The sequence below is a fragment of the Tenrec ecaudatus genome, chromosome 17, assembly GCF_050624435.1.
Source record: "Tenrec ecaudatus isolate mTenEca1 chromosome 17, mTenEca1.hap1, whole genome shotgun sequence".
NCBI lineage: Eukaryota > Metazoa > Chordata > Mammalia > Afrosoricida > Tenrecidae > Tenrec > Tenrec ecaudatus.
This window is the reverse complement of record NC_134546.1, coordinates 30,283,163-30,301,025: the sequence shown is the minus strand read 5'-3', so window position 1 is coordinate 30,301,025 and position 17,863 is coordinate 30,283,163. Positions and strand designations below refer to the sequence as shown.

General features: G+C 45.4%; 1 protein-coding gene across 1 annotated transcript in view; it reads left to right on the top strand.

Moving 5' to 3' along the window:
- The first annotated feature begins 6,832 nt into the window (after positions 1 to 6,832).
- The window catches only part of HNRNPLL (heterogeneous nuclear ribonucleoprotein L like), a 50,373-nt gene continuing 39,342 nt past the window's right edge, over positions 6,833 to 17,863 (top strand). The window contains exon 1 of the mRNA XM_075536134.1: positions 6,833 to 7,286. Within this exon, the coding sequence (XP_075392249.1) occupies positions 7,101 to 7,286 (186 nt within the window). The 5' untranslated portion in view covers positions 6,833 to 7,100. The remainder of the gene's footprint in view (positions 7,287 to 17,863) is intronic.

Sequence of the window (17,863 nt, the reverse complement as noted above, 5' to 3'; positions counted from 1 at the left end):
CTTCCGTAGGTCACTGTCATGTGCAGGAAAACCATTTTTTGGAAAGGCAATGACTTAGGCAAAACCACCCTAGGTTCATTAAATCATTTCCCTGTTTATTTAAAAATCATAGGGTTGTGCTTCTATATAAAGTTTGTACATCTAGCAATGTAATATACCAACATGTTAAAAAAAACCCAAAACCAAATGAAGTAAAAACTCAAAATACTTTTGATTCAATGCTCTTTTCAAAGAGGAAAAAAAAATAAATAATGCGAGACTCAGAAAAAAAATAATAAAAGGGATGACACTTTCCCCACATTTCTGGGACATTCTAATTGAAATTAAATTCAAAAACAAATGGTAGGACATTTAATTATGTATCGTATTTCCTCTGGAGGCTCACTTAATGTCCCTTTCCAGAGAAAATAGTGACAAGGATAATTTACTTAGCTCTGTCCAGAAGTACAGCTGCGTAAACCTGGGTGCAGCTGGGTGAATGGATTAGTATCATGATCAGTGGCTATACAATCGAGTTACATGTCTATGGCAGCAAACAGCACAATGATTAAATCAATCGCTGAAAAAAATTACATGAATCTTTGTGGTGAACAAGTCATTGAGTTAATTCCTTATTTCCAAGAGAAGACCGAGAACAGTTTTGTGTTCTTAGGAAAACGGTACTTATACTTCCTTCATCCGATAAGCCCACATACCAGACAAACCTCTGATTGCTTCCAGCACCCTCTGAAGAAGGCAAAGCATCAAGCACTGGCCAGTCAAAACGGTTCCTTTAAAGACAGACTTTGAAAGCCAAAACTGACAAAAAGCCTGGACCCCTGATTACACAAGGGTCCAGAATCCATCCGCTCCTCTGAGGAGTCAGATGCGAGAGCCAGGAACCAGTCGCTCACAGTTGCCATTCCCTCAAAGCCAGGCACCTCGGTTACCTGGAGAAGTAGCTCATTGTGCACAGATCCCTGGCACTCCTTCATCTAAAGAATTCTCTGAATCCTTGACAACTCTCAAGAACGAATTTCTGGGATGCTACAATAGGGCTCCGCTAGATGTGAGTCTGGCCGCCTGCTGTGCCCTCTCAAGACAGACATTTTGAAATGGAATGTTACTGCCCTCAGAAAAGGCGAGTAAGGGGCAGTGCCCTTGTCCCGCCAGGAAGCACAAGGCCCACAACTGCCCTCCCCCGGCAAGGGCGAGCTCATCCGCAGGCATGCATGGCTGTTCTCGGGGGACAAGCTGAACATTTCTAGTCTTTATTCATAAAACGTGCAGTCTCCAAGGAACTGGGTTGAGGTTATTGATTGCGATTCGAAAGAGCAGCTTTTGCTTGTGTTCAGGTAGTAGACTCTTCATCCTCAGTGAGCTGCTAAGCAAAAGGGGTGTCAGATGCCAGAATGTGCCTGCACCATGCTTTAGGTCTCTCCTTTCCCCTCAATGCTACCGTCATGGCAACAGTGGGTGCCACACCTTGGCTCCGCCTCCCCAGAGGTGAAAGGGGCAACTTGCTTCCTCCACGTAGGTGTGGCACTCAAGTTTTAGTACATAAAATGGTCAACAGATTTCAGGAGAGTTGGAATACTGGCATGTCTTAAGAAGATGTAAAGTTTTCTTAAAAAAATAGCTCACAAAGTAAGCAGCTCTGTAAGCTAGGGCCAGTCCTGTCCCTTCTCTCTGGATTTTGTAAAAAGGCAAGGTTGGTTGAAATGATCCACAAAACCGTTCCAAATTCCTATGAAACTATTCAGGATGTCTACAGGGACTTGACACCCAAATCGTTTTGCTTGTAATTATAACCGATGGTGTAAACTGAAAGCGGTTTTTGTTGTTGACAGTTGTACTTGGGAGATCTTGCTGTTAGTCACATAGTTTATATGAGTGAGTGTTTATTTGTTGTATGCTGCCAGGTCAATTATATGCATGTGAATTGTAGTGCTGGAGAAGAATATTGAGATGTATCACTCAAGTATAAAGAAAATGTTTTGAGAATGATGGCAACAAATGTACAAATGTGCTTGACACAATGGATGAGTTGAATGACCCCCCCCAATACAATGATTTAAAAAATCAAATTCAAACATGAACACACAAATGGGAAAAACTGTACCAGGGACTGCTGAAGGACAAACAAATCTGTCTTGGAAGGATGGCAAGCCATGGTCATGGCAAGCTCAGGGGAGCCAGTCCCTTGTGCAGGACGTCATGCCTGGTCAAGTGGAGGGGCAGCAGAAAAGAGGATAGCCCTCCATGAAACCGATTGACACAGTGGCTGCAACAATGGGCTCAAACATCAGAACAGATTGTGAGGATGGCGCAGGACCCTGCAGTGTTTCCCTCTGTTGTGCATAGCATTGCTATGGGTCAGAAATGACTCAATGGCACCTAACAACACACATAACAGTCAAGTCAATTCTGACTCATCGGCTATGTAGGACTGAGTAGAGCTGGTCTACGGGGTTTCTTAGATTTCATTCTTTATGGAAATAGATGGCTACATCCTTCTCCCAGGGAGCAGCTCATAGGTCCAGGCCACTGATGTTGCAGTTGGAAGCTGAATGCTTAACCACCATTCCAGTTTGTAGTAATCAACCAACATACCGATGAAGCAGATGTTCTCCATCCCAAGGAACTCAGGAGAGACTTATTGCACCAAGGAAGAGCAATTGCTAGAGAAAAGAAAATTGGACCAAACACTCACGCCACACAGCAGGGCTTGCACAGGTCAAGGGTTTTCCACTTCTCGTGGTGAAAGATCATGGGAAGGCAGGGAATTGACCCAAGGAGGATAAAGAACACGGTTGTTGGATTCAGTCTTTTGAAATGGGTTGGATGGTGCTCTCAATGTTACATTCCTGGACTCTTCAGTTCTGCATTTATCTCCCCTGGCTGCTCTCTTTTCAGACTGCCTACAGCCTGCATTGCCCTTGTGGATGATGGGCACTGGCTCTGGAGTCGGATGGGTGGTGTCCAGTCTTGCCTCCCCAGCTTACTTGCTGTGGCTCTGTGGCAGCTGGAGCAGCTTCTGCAGATGGCTTCTTTCATTGTGTGATGGGCCTCTTTGGGTGGTGGGCTTCTTTCAGAATTGATCTCCACGGCCCTTGTAGTGGTGAGCAGGCGACAGGGAAGACTATGTGACTTCTGTATTGTGTGCATGCATATCCATCTTGTGAAGCGCCCTGGCGGTGTCATGGCTGCTTGTGGGGCTGCTGCCACAAAGCCAGCAGTTGGAAACCACCAGCTGCTCCGCGGGATAAAGATGAAGCTGGTTGCTCCTGGGAAGCGTGACAGTCTCAGAAACCAGACAATGGCCAATTTTGTTATTTTATCAAAGTCAAGTCACACAGAATACACCCCCTTCCTTTAGTCCGTCTCATGGTATGGAGATGAACTAGCTGGAATTTTCCCTCTGGAAGAACAACTCAAAGGTAGGTCATCCATGGTTGAGGGACTAAACGCTGTCTTTGAAACATGCTTTCTCCATTTTGCATACCTATCATTGTTTCAATGTCCTCACAGTTTGATCTGAGCCATTTGAAAAAAAAAAGGAGGGGATTTAATACTGGTGTTTGATACAGGCGCACCTTGACTCCTACCCACTGTAAAGTGAATGCAGAGTACAGCTGCCCCCATTTGGCAAGACCGGGTTTCCTTACAGGTTGCTGTGAGAGGTGCGATTTGGTTTAAGTTGAATGCAGGGCTTTGAAAATTATATATATGTTAAGTATTAAGGTAGCAGACAGACATTGGGTCTCTACTCAAGTCCTTCCTCAACGCAAGAACACTTGGTTCTAATAACTTGATATTCTATGATGCTCACCTTCCCGACACCATTGCTGAAGACAAAATAGGTACATAAGCAAATGTGGTGAAGAAATCTGATGGTGCCAGGCTATCAAAAGATACAGAGTCTGGGATCTTCAAGGCCTGAAGATAACCAAGCGGCCATCTAGCTGAGAAACAACTAAGCCTACATGGAAGGAGCACACCAGCCTGTGTGATCATGAGAGGTCATTGGGATCAGGTATTAGTCATCAAAGACCCAGAACAAAAAAATCATATCAATGTGAACGAGGGGGAGTGTGGAATGGAGACCCAAAGCCCGTCTGTAGACAATTGGACATCCCCTTACAGAAGGATGAGATGAGTCAACCAAGGTGCAGTACAGAACCGATGAAACATACAACATACAACTCTCCTCTAATTCTTTAATGCTTCCCTCCCCACTATCATGACCCCAATTTTAACTAACAAATCTGGCTAGACCAGAGAATGCACACTGGTACAGACAAGAGGTCCAAATACAGGGAATCTAGGACAGATAAACCCCTCAGGACCAATAAGGGGAGTAGTGATACCAGGAGGGGAAGGGGAAGGTATGGGGAGAAAGAGGGAACTGATTACAATGATCGACATATAACCCCCTCCCTGGGGGACAAACAACAAAAAAGTGGGTAAAGGGAGACATCGGTTAGTGTAAGACATGGAATAATGATAAATTAATTCTAATTATTATAAATGATCAAGGGAGGGACGAAAATGAGCTGACACTAATGGCTCAAGTTGAAAGAAAATGTTTTGCAATGATGATGGCAACCTATGTACAAATGTGCTTGACACCATGGATGTATGCATGGATTGTGATTAAGAGCTGTATGAGCCCCCAATGATTTAAAAAAATCTTCAACGTCACAAGAAATATCTGTAAGGTTTGTGTAAGGCCCTTCAGTGGCCCCCACGCACCATTGCTCTGTGGATGGCATTGTCCTCACCAGCTGCCAGCTTTTCAGCTCCCTCTTTTACACGCTTTTCTCCCCACTTTCATGTTAGCTTAACTTTCAAGCCAGAACTTCTCATTATTCTTCAGTCCTCTCGTCAGCACGCACCTGCAGCCTCACCAAAACTTGATTACAGTTGTGCAGTGTTGTGAAAAAGCTTGCGGTTGTTTCCAAGATGACAGCCTGTGTAAATTATAAACTACAAACCCGTGTAGGGTAAAGCCATGTCAGCAACAAAGAAAAATAGCTTCCACAAGAGGAAATAACTTTGGAAAGGAGAGAGAAGTAGGAGGGAACAGGAAACAATCTTCCCTGTTAGGGCAGGAAGAGCCACACTCAGGGAAGCACTCTGGGGACAAGGACAGCGGGCACATTAAAGAGACTCTTGTCCCAGGCAGGGCTCCAAAGGTTGAACCCCAGACGTTGCATTCCCGATTTGCCAGTTTCTTTCCTAAAGGCACACACATCCAGAGCTGTCCAGGGATTCGGCTTCGTCGTGGTCCCACAGGACAGAGTAGAACAGCCCCATCGTTTCCACGTCCGGACTCTTCACCCAACAGTGTTGCCACGTCTCTTTCATCTTTAACTTCCAACTGTGGCGCTCCAACTGTCACCTTTGGCCAGTAAGGGAGCTCTGGACCAGAGCCAGGCGCTAAGGTCCCCTGTCCCTAAAGCGTTATTGCTGCTGTTGAGTGCCAGCCACTCCCCCACCTCTCAGAGACGCCATAGCGCAGGGTAGAACCGCCCCACAGGGTGCTCTAGTGAAATCTTTACCAGAGTGGACCATCAGGTCCTCTTGTGCGCAGAGCACCGGGTGAGTCTCCATTGCACCACAGGAGTTCCTTCCTCTAAAGATATTACTCACTCGCCGCGCTCCAGTCACGTCTGACTCAGGGGGCCCTATAGAATAGGTAGAACTAACTGTCCCTGTGGGTTTCCGAGACACTGAACCGTTATTTCCCCAGGACCACTCCTTCAACCCTGCAGAAGACATCGATTGTGGGGAGGGGCGGTGCAGGGACAGGTTTACAAAGATGGACCGAGTTCTTGTCCTCACCCGCTCCCTGTGTTTGAAACAGAGCACGTCAGAAAGCGAGATTAGAGGGCAAAAGGAGGCACAATTACAAGCAACAAAAAGCCCTGGCCGGGCATCCATCCGCAGGGCTCGGCCGAGGAATTGATGGGCGGTTTGGCTAGTTTGTTCTATCTTTCAAAAGTAAATGCAGAGAAAAAAAGAATTGGGTGGAAGGATGATACTTTATGATGAAGGCTTAAAGGGCCTTTACTTGGAGTAAAGGCTTGCACACACAACCCCCTGAATTCGTCAGTGAAGAAGGGTCCCATTACAAAGGAGTCCGGACGGGCCTGGGTGGAGTGGCTCCGGGCTAGCGCCCTGGCCTTCAGCAGATGCTGCAGCCACTCTGGGCGAGCACTTGAGGGGCTGGCAGAGAGCTCGCCCCTTTCTCGCAGGTTTTGCACTCACCACGGGAAGGAAGGCTAATTTCCCGGTTCCACGACCCTTTCCTCCCCTCCCACACCCCTCCGCTTGCAGGGTTCGTGGGGGCGTACGTCTGCAAGGATTTTAGCGGTTCTCCCTTCCTCTTTTGAAGAAGGGAAGAGATGAAAGCATTTAAATTAGCGGGAAGGCGGTTAGCAGCCGCAGCCCAGCCCGCTGCACGCAGCGCTGCACTTGGCCGTGCGCTTCTCGCGACCTCGGGCCGAATCCCAACAGCATTAACGGCCGCGGGGCTGCAACGGCTCCCGGGCGGCGCGCGACGGGCGTTGCGCAACCGGGACTCTGGGGCACGCGAAGGTGCCTGGAGCGGGCGGAGCCGGGACGACGGGTGGCTGTTGACGGACAGCCCTGACGCCCAATTGGATGCCTGGTCGACTTTTCAGCCGGCCAATAGAGAGCCGCACCCGGGTTGGGGGCGGTTCCCGCGGGCCGCGGCTGGATTCCTTCCAGAGAGGCAGCGGTGGAGGCGGGGGCGGGGGCGGAGGCGCGGCCCCGGCAGTGGGGAGCGGATTTGGGGAGGAGGGAAGACCGGAAGCCGCGGTCGCGTCCCCATCCTTCGCGTCCCTCCTCGGGGCGAGCGGCGGAGACGCAGGCGGAGGGAGCGGCGGAAGGTGCGGCCGGCTATAAAGGGGAGCGGTCCTCCGGCGTCTCCCGGGGTCCCCTTCGCCCACCCGCTGCCTGATCGCCCGGCCTGTGCCCGCGGCCCCCGCCGACGGCCGGCGGCGCCGATCGCGCCCAAGTCCCGCCCGCGCCGGGCAGCGGCCCGAGGCATCGGAGGCCCGCGCCGCCCGCAGTCGGTCCCTGCGGTCGCCGCCATGTCCTCCTCCTCCTCGTCCCCCCGGGAGACGTACGAGGAGGACCCGGAGTACGAGAGCCAGGCCAAGCGCCTCAAGACCGAGGAGGGGGAGATCGACTATTCGGCGGAGGAGGGCGACAGCCGCCGGGAAGCGGCGCCCCGCAGCGGGGGCGATGGCAGCAGCGGCCGGAGCTTCTCGCAGCCGGTAACAAAGCGCGGCGCCGGGTCGCGGGAAGCAGGGCCCGCGGCGGGGGCTCGGCCGGCGCCCCGCTCGCCTGCCCGCCTCGGGGCCGCGGACACGGCCCGGCCGGCGGAGGCCCCGGCGCGGCCCTGGGCCCTGGGGAGGGAGGGTCGCGCGGCGGGAGGCGCGGCGCGGCGCGGGGGCCCTGGTGCGAGCCCAGCCCTTTGTTAGTCTACGTCCCGGGCTTGGTGGCCCGGGGACCGACCGACTCCTTTCGGTCTTGCTGCCCGGAGCCTGCGCACCTCCGCCGGCGGGGCTCGGGCCCGGGCTCTCGGGAGGAGAGCGGCTACCCGATGACCAACGAAGCTCTGACGCACACAGCCTGGTTTCAAAACCCGGAGGTTTAATTTTTAAAATATTTCTCTTTGCGGGGCATCCCTGCCGTGTATGCTTTGCTACTCTCGTGATGATTGCTCAATACCATGACTAGCACCCCGGTTTTTTGGGGAAAAAGACCCCCCCCCAAAAAAAGTTGGTAGGACTTTCAAGTAAAACGAATCTTAACAATCATCTCTGTTGTTCGAGGCAAATTTGCCCCACGAAGGGAGGAACTGAACACAGGACTGCATCAGTCAAGCCCCCGGCCCTGGATTCATGAGAAATGTTAGTTGAGGGCCGGAGGGAGATGAAATTCATTTTATCCACAGCAAGTAAGCTCCTCCAGTTTAGTTGGATACAGACTTTAAGGAAACAGAACAAAGCAAAAACATTGTTGCTCTTTTTGGGTGCACAGTCCCTTCTGTAGCCTCAATGCTCTCCAACCATTGAGTTTATTGTGACTAATTCGGCAAACGGTAGTGAATAAAAGCTTAGGAAATGGTACAATGTATTGTTTATCTGAGCATCTTTTCCACTCTACCTTCTCTGCGAGGCAGCTTTAAAGCCTTTTAGCCAGTGGTTTGAATGATCATGTCTGGGGGCTAGGGTTCCAATTGTTAGGGTTGCCAAATATGATGTGGTGACTGATAGGTTGAAGCACCCTTAAAATAACTTTTTTCTTCAGCAAAAAGATATCCTTGTGTTCTGGGATTCCTTTTGATTTTTTGTGCCTAGCTATTTGGAATATTCAAAGTGCAATGTAGAAACGTGAATAAGGAGAAGGCGTTTTTTTTCCTTCAGGAAGTTTCACGTCAAAGACAGCTGTATTATCTTGAAAGATTAAGAGAATTGGTGTATTGTCAGTATTTAGATGCGTTAGATCAGTAGACTTCTTTTGCCCAGAGAGGCTTGCATGAGCTTTTGTGCAGTGGAATGAAATGCCTTCTGAGTGTCATGGAAAGATACTTAAATCAGTTGATAAAACTTTAGGGAGAATATTAAACCAACAGTATTATTTTAAACATGGGGAAGAAAATAATGTGTAATTAATGCATGTAAAGTGAATGTTGTTGGTAGCTGTGGAAACAGCACTGAGCAGGGCGTGGAGGGGGGAGGGCCAGGAAATGTTAGCCAGCATGAACTGTGACAGGGCAGGTCAGCTACCTGCTACTCTGAATTCTCTGAGTAAAAAGAGAAAGTTGTAGTTCAGAATGCAGCCATTAAATCACCCATTTGCAGATTAAAGTGATAAAAATTTTATTTTAGTCCTGTTATGTATTTTAGGGGAGAGAGGAAATGGTTTTGATTTAATAGAGCCAATGTTGAAGTTTAGTGACGGCTTATTTTTTTTTCTTTTCAACCTGTTTTTCTAAGATTAAATGTTGATACTATTTTGAAAATGTTGAAATTCTGGAAACGTGGGTATAATAAAAATTCTAGTGCTGGAACAGGAATTTCCTGGATAGATGTTTACTGTCTAGTAATTCATCATTTAGAAATTTGAGAATTCATCTAACCAAAAAGAGTTTGGCCTAACCTCAGTGGCCCTTCAGCCCAGAGGAGGAACACCTTCATAGTGGAACTGTCAAAGTGGAGATAAATTAGGCAACAGTGATGAGCAGTCTTTCAACTTCAGTTGGAATTTTGCAAAGCGAAAAGTAAAACTTCAAAGGTTTGTATTATTTGACTTTTCATGATTGTGTTTTCCATGAGAGCATTAGTAAGCGAGAGTGCAGTAATGGAACTAGATTGAAAGGAAAACGTGAGTAAGAAAGATGTGGAGATGTTGAGTCCATTCTACTGGATGGTGACTCCATGTCAGATGCTCATAGAACTGTGCTCCTCAGCGTTTTCAAGAGCTGATTCTCCAGAAGGCTCCTTGCTGGGGGTGGGGTGGGGCAGGGCTTGAACTGTCAACCCAAGCACTTTGAACTGTTTGTGCCACCATCTTACAAATACTCTTCAGGTTAAAGTCTTCATTGTGAATGGTCATGATGTTTTAGGATAGAAGCGAAGAGAAGTGAGTGAGTTGGCTATAAGAAATCAAGAAGTCTTTCAAATACTTGTCTTCTGGCGCTTACTCTGAAGCACAACAACTTCCAGTAGTCTTCAGATTGACTTGGCCACATTTTTGAACAAGGCTTGTTGATGGAGGTGTATGTCATGCCTTATATAATTACTTTATCATTTTTTTCTTCTGAATTTTATTTTGTTGGAGAATATATGCAGCAAAACATGTACCGACGGAACAGCTGCTTTATGTGCAACTTAGCAAGGTTCAGTATATTCTTTGAGTTGGAAAACCGTTCTCATCTTCCTCCTCTGAACTAACCCTTCATTGCCATAAACTCACCTCCCCTTAAGGCTTCTATCTCTAATTTTTCCCTTTGCTGTTAGCAATTTGATTTCATAGATAAGAGCACAATGCTCAAGGCAGACCTTTTATATTTTTCATTCCCCCCCCAACAGTTTTATTGTCATATAATTCACATATCATATAACTCAATAGTTCAGTCACATCAAGAAGAGTTAGACAGTCATCCCCACAATCAATTGTGGAAATTTTCTTTAATCTTGTGCTCATTGTTATTAACTTCCTATCTCCCCCCAACCTTAACCTACCTAACATACCCCCAAAGAACCATTAATCCAGTTACTGTCTAGAGATTTACCTATCTAAGATTTCATATGCAGAGAAACATTAAACATCAAGTAAACAAGAAGAAAAAATGTTTTGAAACTGTGGTAGCAATTATATAATAATGCTTGATGTGATTGAACTATGGAATGTTATGATAGCTGTAAAGAGTGGCTAATAAAATGACTAAAAAAAAAAACAAACCCCAAACAAGTAAACAACAATAAAAACCCTAACAAGAATAAGAAATAAGGCAGACCTTTTAAAATTAGTTAAGCCAAACTATTGTTTGATTTTAAAATTTCAAGGGGGTATTTTTCATTTATTGTTTAAAGCTTATCTCAGGGTTTTTTTTAACCCCTCATGGTTTCAGAAAGCCCAGTAAGTCTGAGAAAAATAGAAATTCTATTCTGCCTTTTCTCCCTTCTGATCAGGTTGCATCTGTGGAATATTTCATCAAGATACACAGCGATGATAACTGGGCCCCATCCAGTTCTTTTGTTCTCATGCCAAAGGAACAATTTATTCTTGCAGAGCAAATTGTGTTCTTAAATTTAGCAGGCACAACCTTTAATAACATCGGGGGTGGTAGGATAGGGCAGTCGTTAAAAAGCGTATGGAGAGTGCGTATTAAAAAAACTATGCATGAATTAAAAAAATTGTACCCAAATAAACTCATGCTAACTTGTTACAGGATCTCTGAAACAGTAGGAAAGATAGCTCTGGAAAGAGCCTTATCAGATGAACATGAACAAACGATTCGATTTCTATGAAGCGGGAACAAAGAAACATGAGTCCCTTTCTCGTCCTCCATCTGCAGTGGAGCTGCTGCCAAGATGCATATTTTCTTTAAAAACACTGGTGAGGGGGAGACCATTACTCTGGAGGTTGAACCCTTGGAGAGGCCAAGATCCAGGATAAGGAAGGAATTCCTCCTGATCAGCAGTGGCTGGGTTGATCTGTGCTGGCAAGCAGCTGGAAGATGGACCTACTTGTCTGAATACAACATCCAAAAGGAGTCTGCTCGTCATCTTGTGTTGAGACTTCATGATGGTGCTAGGAAAAGGAAGAAGCCTTACACTACTCCCAAGAAGAACAAGCTGAGGAGAAGGAAGAGTAAGCTGGCTGTCTTAAAAGACTACAAGGTGGACGACAATGGCAAAATCGGTCGCCTTTGTCTGGCGCGCTCTTCAGATGAAGGTGGTGGTACTTGAGTTATTACGGCCAGCCACTTTGATAGACACGACTGGGGCAAGTGTGGTCTGACCTATTCACATAAAGGACACGCATGCGCTAAGAACAATAACAAAACAGAGCATCAAATTATGGAGATGTTTGGGTGGAAGGATGGTGAAATCATTGATGCTTTACAAAATGTTTATGGGGACAATGTCCCAAAGAAATGAGCAACTTACAAGCAGATCACTCGTTTTCAGAAAGAGGGAGACGGCGTGGAAGTTTAAGCCCACAGTGGCAGACTATCCACATCAGTGTGAGGAACCAACCGAGTTTACCTCGGTGAAGAGAAGCAGCAATTAACAGCAGAAACAGTCTCACACTGATCCAGTGTACACAAATGTGGCGGAAAAAGTTGTACACATTTTCTGCTGCGTGGGTGCCAAGCTAAAAGGGTTGGTCCCAGATCAGCTGCAGATGAGACAGTTTTAGTTGGACATTTTAAACAAGTGGGATCAAGATCCTGATGCATTTCTTCAAAGAATTGTAAGAGGAGGTAAAACATGGCTTTACCAGCACTGTCCAAAGCACCATCAGTCAGCACCGTGGTTGCCCACAGATGGACGTGGTCTGGCGGTCAGAGCAAAATTGGACTGGCCACGAGCCAAGGTCATGGCAACAGGTTTTGGGGATGCTCGAGGCATTTTGCTAGTTGACCTTCTGGAGGGCTCAAGAGTGACAACATGCTTATGAGAGTATTTTGGGGAAGTTCAACATTTTAATAGAAGCATTGATCAAGAAAACCTGGGGTAAAAAAATATATATAAATAAAATGAAAAAAAAAAAAAGAAAACCTGGGGAAAATTCACCAGAGAATCTTTCTCTACCGTAACAATGCTCCTGCTCATTCCTCTAGTCAAACAAGAACCGTTTTTGTGAGAGTTTTAATGGGAAATCATCAGACATCCTTCTTAGAGTCTTGATGTGTGCCGCCGTCTGACTTCTTTCTGTTTCTTGGTTTTAAAAATTCTCTAAAGGGCACCCATTTTTCTTCAGTTAATAATGTAAAAAAGATGCTGTGATATTGTTAAATTCCCAAGACCCGCAGTTCCTCAGGAACAGACTCAATGACTGATCTCACCTAAACAAGCAGGCCTTGGCTGTAATGGAGGTTTTGTTAGAAGCAAAGTTTACATTTTTATCTTTTAAAATTTCCAGGAATTTTTTGAAGTCCTCTCATATTACTAGTAAATTTTTGTATCTGCTGCTTTTAAGAAATCAACCTGACAGAGTGTATTAACAAACTGGGCAAACCAATTGAAGAATTGAATGACCGTTTTCAGGAAGAGTGCCATCCGGAACTCATGGAGGACTACTTCATTTTGGAGACTTTCAGGCTGTTCGTTTAACTGTCCTGACCTTGAGTCAACAGGAAACTCAAAGACAGTTACAGTGGCGGAAAGTTTAATCCTCTCAACTTTTACCCCTCTGTAATCTAAACTACAGTGATGATATAGATCATATGGGTACCAGTAACAGCTTAGACTCAAACCAAGGAATTTAGCATAGATGCTGAAAAGAGGTAATTTTGACATAGGTAAAATATGCACTACAAATTCTTTAAAATTTTATTACGTGTGTGTGTGCAAAAAGATTGTGAAAAAATCCCACTGCCTTTCAATTGTGTGGTTACAGGAATGTTTAAGTACCCCCTGGTTGTGTGTGGATAGAGGTGAGAAAGTTGGTTGGAGAAGAGGAATAGTAGGGAAAGAGTGGGATGGATCACTCTTCATGCTCTTAAGTTGGGGGGTTGGGTTGGGACTATAGTTTGAATATAACATCCTTATTATGTTGGTTTTACAAGCTTTTTCTTTTTTATAAAGCACAAAATAAACTACATAATGGATAAGAAATTTTTATTTTAAGTAAAGGGGGGATACAATTTAAACAGAAAGAACAAGGCAGATAAACTCACTAATGGCAGATTTATAGTTGGTTAAAAAGAAAAATGCCAGGGCTTTAGGCTCGGGGCTTGAGGGCCAGATAGTTATAAATTTCACAAAGTACCAAAATGACTGAATCGGACATTTTCCAGTTCTTACGGGATGATTTCCATCTGAGTCTGTTCCATGTGGGAAATGTCATTAAATAACAATATTACAAAATTAACTCTTTTGAGGCATTTTTATATTCGTCTGCTGCTCTCTCTCTCTTTATGAGAAGACCAGTTTGAAAAGTTTCACCGTTAGCACCGGATTCAGGAAGTGATTGCCTGGATGACAATGATTGTAATTGGAGGCGATGTGATCAACCGATGGCAATGTTCTTTTGGATTGGAAGCCCCCCGCCTCTGGTGGGGTTCTGTACCCATCTGCCGGGGCCACTTCTTTCTGACTTAAGTTGAATACCTCTTAGTTATTTCTTCAAGTTTTTATAGCCTGCAGTACAGCAATTTTAGCAGACCATATCCAGTTATGTGCCGCAGCTTTCTTTGTATGTAGTATATATTCCTAATGAACAAACCACCACAAAAAGACATTGGTGACTTCCTGTATTAAACGAGGTGTGACTAATATAGGCATTTCTTTACACATGGGTGCTTCAAAAAGTTTGTGGACAAATGGAATGAAAAACTAGTGGAATTTTTCAATAAACTTTTTGAAGCTCTGCTTACATTATTTTTTATAGTAAAATAATTCCCCAAGTCTTGGTCAACATGGTTGAGTTACATCTTCTCTGCGTTGTGATTCTGTAGTTTTTAACATTCTGTCCATCGGGCTATCCTTTTATAGGAGGGTGGTGGTGGGAAATGAGTGTGATTCCTGACCACGCATGTGAGCATCACCACCATCAAGGCTGGCTTGTGGAATCTGACGCTGAACAGGTTTTAGGGGAACTTCCAGACTGAGCTATGCCAGGAAGCTATACCTGCAATCTTTCTTCAAATCAGCTAATGGAAATTCTGTTGGTCCCAACAGTCTAACCCCATTGTGCCTGGACAGAAACTAACAACAGCATATTTACATAGATATTTTTCGAAATGATTTGAAAGTAAGGTGATACTGCATCTCTAAGAATAAGGATGCCCTCTCACATACCCTTTCATACTTATAATTATTCAGATATCTGCAGTTGCCCTGACGTCTTTTGAACCCAGTGCTGATGAGGAGTCTGTGACTTATAACAACCCAGTAGAGCAGTGGTTCTTAACCTTCCTAATGCCACAACCCTTTAATACAGTGCCTCATGTTGTGGTGACCCCCCCAACCATAAGATTTTTTTTCATAAAATTATTTTCATTGCTACTTTGTAATTGTAATTTTGCTACCGTTATGAATCGGGTGACCCCTCTGTAAAGGTCATTTAGCCTCCAAAGGGGTCGCGACCCACAGGTTGAGAACCGCGGATGTAAAGGGTTTTTGAGACTGGAACCATCAGGGCACCGGACAGGCTTTCCTCACAGTTCTGAAAGCACATACATGGGTTGCTCTGTATTGGAATCAAATCAAAAGCAACTGGTGCTGGTAATGGAGCCTCACGTGTGGCACTTGGTTGTATCTCTGTAGTTTCAACATGCAACTTTACTTTTGCTAGTTGTGTGTGTGTGTGTGTGTGTTTGTGTGTGAGTGAGTGATACTAACTTTTTAAAGTGTCTGGGCCAATCCAGTTTTTAAAGGAACCTTTTTCATTTTTGAAGTTATAAAATTCATACCATCCCTTTAAAAAAAACCCGTTACCAGCTGAATTCTAAGAGTCAACTGACTTGACCCTTTTATTATGCCTGCAGTTTATTATCGGCTATTCCCCCCCCCCCCCAGTAAAATCTGGGGGTTTTGGTACTTTATGCTTTAAATCAGGTACTAGGGCTTTATTCACGCTTTACTCCAGTTGTATTTAAGAAGTTAGGCCTGATAAGGCCTATTTCAGGTGTCCGAGAGGTGCAGCCTTGGTGACATAGTGGGGGGGTTACTGTTGAGTTGTTCGCTACAGCAGTTTGAATCCCCACCCCCCCAGCTGCTCGCCCCCTGGGAGGGAGACCAGCGTCCGCTCTGTAAAGAACAGAGCGGACGCTGGGGGGCGATTCTACCCGGTCCTGTAGGCTGGCGCTGTGTGGGCACGCACTCCATGGCAAGGGTGTGGCTAGTGGCACTGCAGTGAAGCACTTGGCTGGGAACCAAACAGTTGGTTCAGAGAGAATGAGCCGCAGCTCCGCTGTTGGAAGACTTGCCTTCGAGTATGAGTTCCTTTGACTTCACTTGACCTAATGGCACCCAACAGCGGTGTGCATTTGGTTTGTGAGTTTCACTCAGGCAAAGTTGCTCATTTCTTAGGGTTGCTAATTGTGTTGGTTGGTATAAAATATAGTCAGAATGTGTTCTGGATCCAAGCAAGGTAAAATACAGCTTCATTTAAAGGTTGGCAAGTGATATTAGTTAAACCATAGAGAAAACTCAGCAAAACCAATTCAAATGAAATGCCAAGGGCTGAATTGATTTGTTGGATTTAACAATCGTAAAAGAATAAGCCCATGATTAGGTATTTAAATCAGTCCCTTTCTTTAAATGTGGGCATAGTTTAAAAATCATTTAGTGACGGGCACACCATTTGGTGCATTTCCCAGGCAGACTTTATAATAAAAGAAACATTGATGAGTCTTCTAAAATTGCTATAAAGGGGATTTCATCTTTAAAAGCCGATCCTTACATTTTGTGGTAAACATTTCAGATTAGTTGGCTTGTAAGGCAGACATATTAAAAAGAAACAAGGCTTTCATTTTGTAGGTTTTATATGGAAGTTGTCTGTTAGGTGCCCTCCAGCGGGTTCTGAACCATCGTGAGCCTAGTACCAGAGAAACACCGCCTGGCCCGCGCCATCCTCCCAGTTGGGCTTGACCCAATTGTCGAAGCCCCAGTGTCAGTGCGTCCCCTTGAGGGCCTTTCCCTTCTGTACTCCACTCTGCGAAGCCTGGTGGCTTTTTTTTCAGGGACTGGTCTCTCCTGATAACATGTCCAATGGTACGTGAGATGAAGTTCGCCATCCCCGCCTCCAAGAAGCATTCTGGCTGCACTTCTTCCAGGACGATTTGTCTGTTCTGGCAGCCCATGGCACTTTCAGTCTTCTTTGCCATGACCTCATTCGAATGCATCAATTATTCAGTGGTTTCCTTGTTTACCGTCCAACTCCCACATGCAGTATGGAGCGATTGAAAATACCCTGGGTTAGGTGAGGTCTGTTGCCCTCAGTTCTACAAAATGACACCTGGGCCCTTCAGTACTTGAAAAAGGTCGTGCGCAACCAATTAATTGAACACATCGTCTGATTTCTTGACTGCTGCTTCTTGATGACTGATTGTGGATCCAAGCACGATGAAATCCTTTTCCTTTGCTTTTCCATTGCTGTCGGTGGTCCCGTTGTGGGAGTTTTGGCTTTCTTTATACTCAGTTGTATGTAATCTATGCTGAATGCCACAGTCCTGCGTCTCTATCAGCAAGCACATCAAGCCCTCCTTGCCTTCAGCCAGCCAGAGTGTGTCACCTGCATATTGCAGGTTGTCACTAAGTCTTCCTCTCATCCCAGTGCCTCCTCCTTCTTCGTAGAGTCAGCTTCTTTGGTTACTTGCTCAGTATACAGACTGAATGAGTGTGGTGAAAGCACAGAATACTGCGCACAGCTTTCTTGAGTTGAAATCAGGCAGTTTGCCCTGGATGCATTTGAACAGCCACCTCTTGATCCTTGTACAGATTCCACAATTGAAATGTTCTGGGGATGCTCAGTTTCCTCAACGTGGTCCATAGTGTGTTCCATAGTTGAGTACCTTTCAATAGTCAAACAAGTAAGCATCTTTGCTGTGCAGCTGAAATCCATCTGACAGCAGCAGGGAGATCCTTCACCGCTTGTCCTTATCCGCATGCAGCTCGAATTTCCGGTCACCTCGGGTTGATGTACGGCTGCGAGTGTTGCTGAATTATCCTAGCAAAATTTTCACTTGCAAGTGATACTAATGATACTGTTCGATAATTTCCATATTCTATTGGGTCACTTTTCGTTGGAATGGGCACGAATATGGATCTCTTCCACTCCATTGGCCAAGCAGCTGTCCTCCAAATTCTCAGCACAGGCAAGTGAATGTTTCCAGCGTTTCATCAGCTTGTTGAAACATTTTACTTGGTATTCGATCAATTCCTAAAACCTTTTTCCAGCTGATGCCTTCAGTTCTTGATGCTATGTTGACCTCTTGAAATGACTGAATGTCAATTTGTTCTTTTGAGCACAGTGGCTCTGTATATTCCTTCCATCTTTTGATGCCTCTTAACATCATTCCATTTTTGACCACAGAATCCTTCGATATTTTAATGGGAGGTTCAGCATTTTCAATTCTTTCAGCTTAACATGCTAAGCGTGTTCTTTC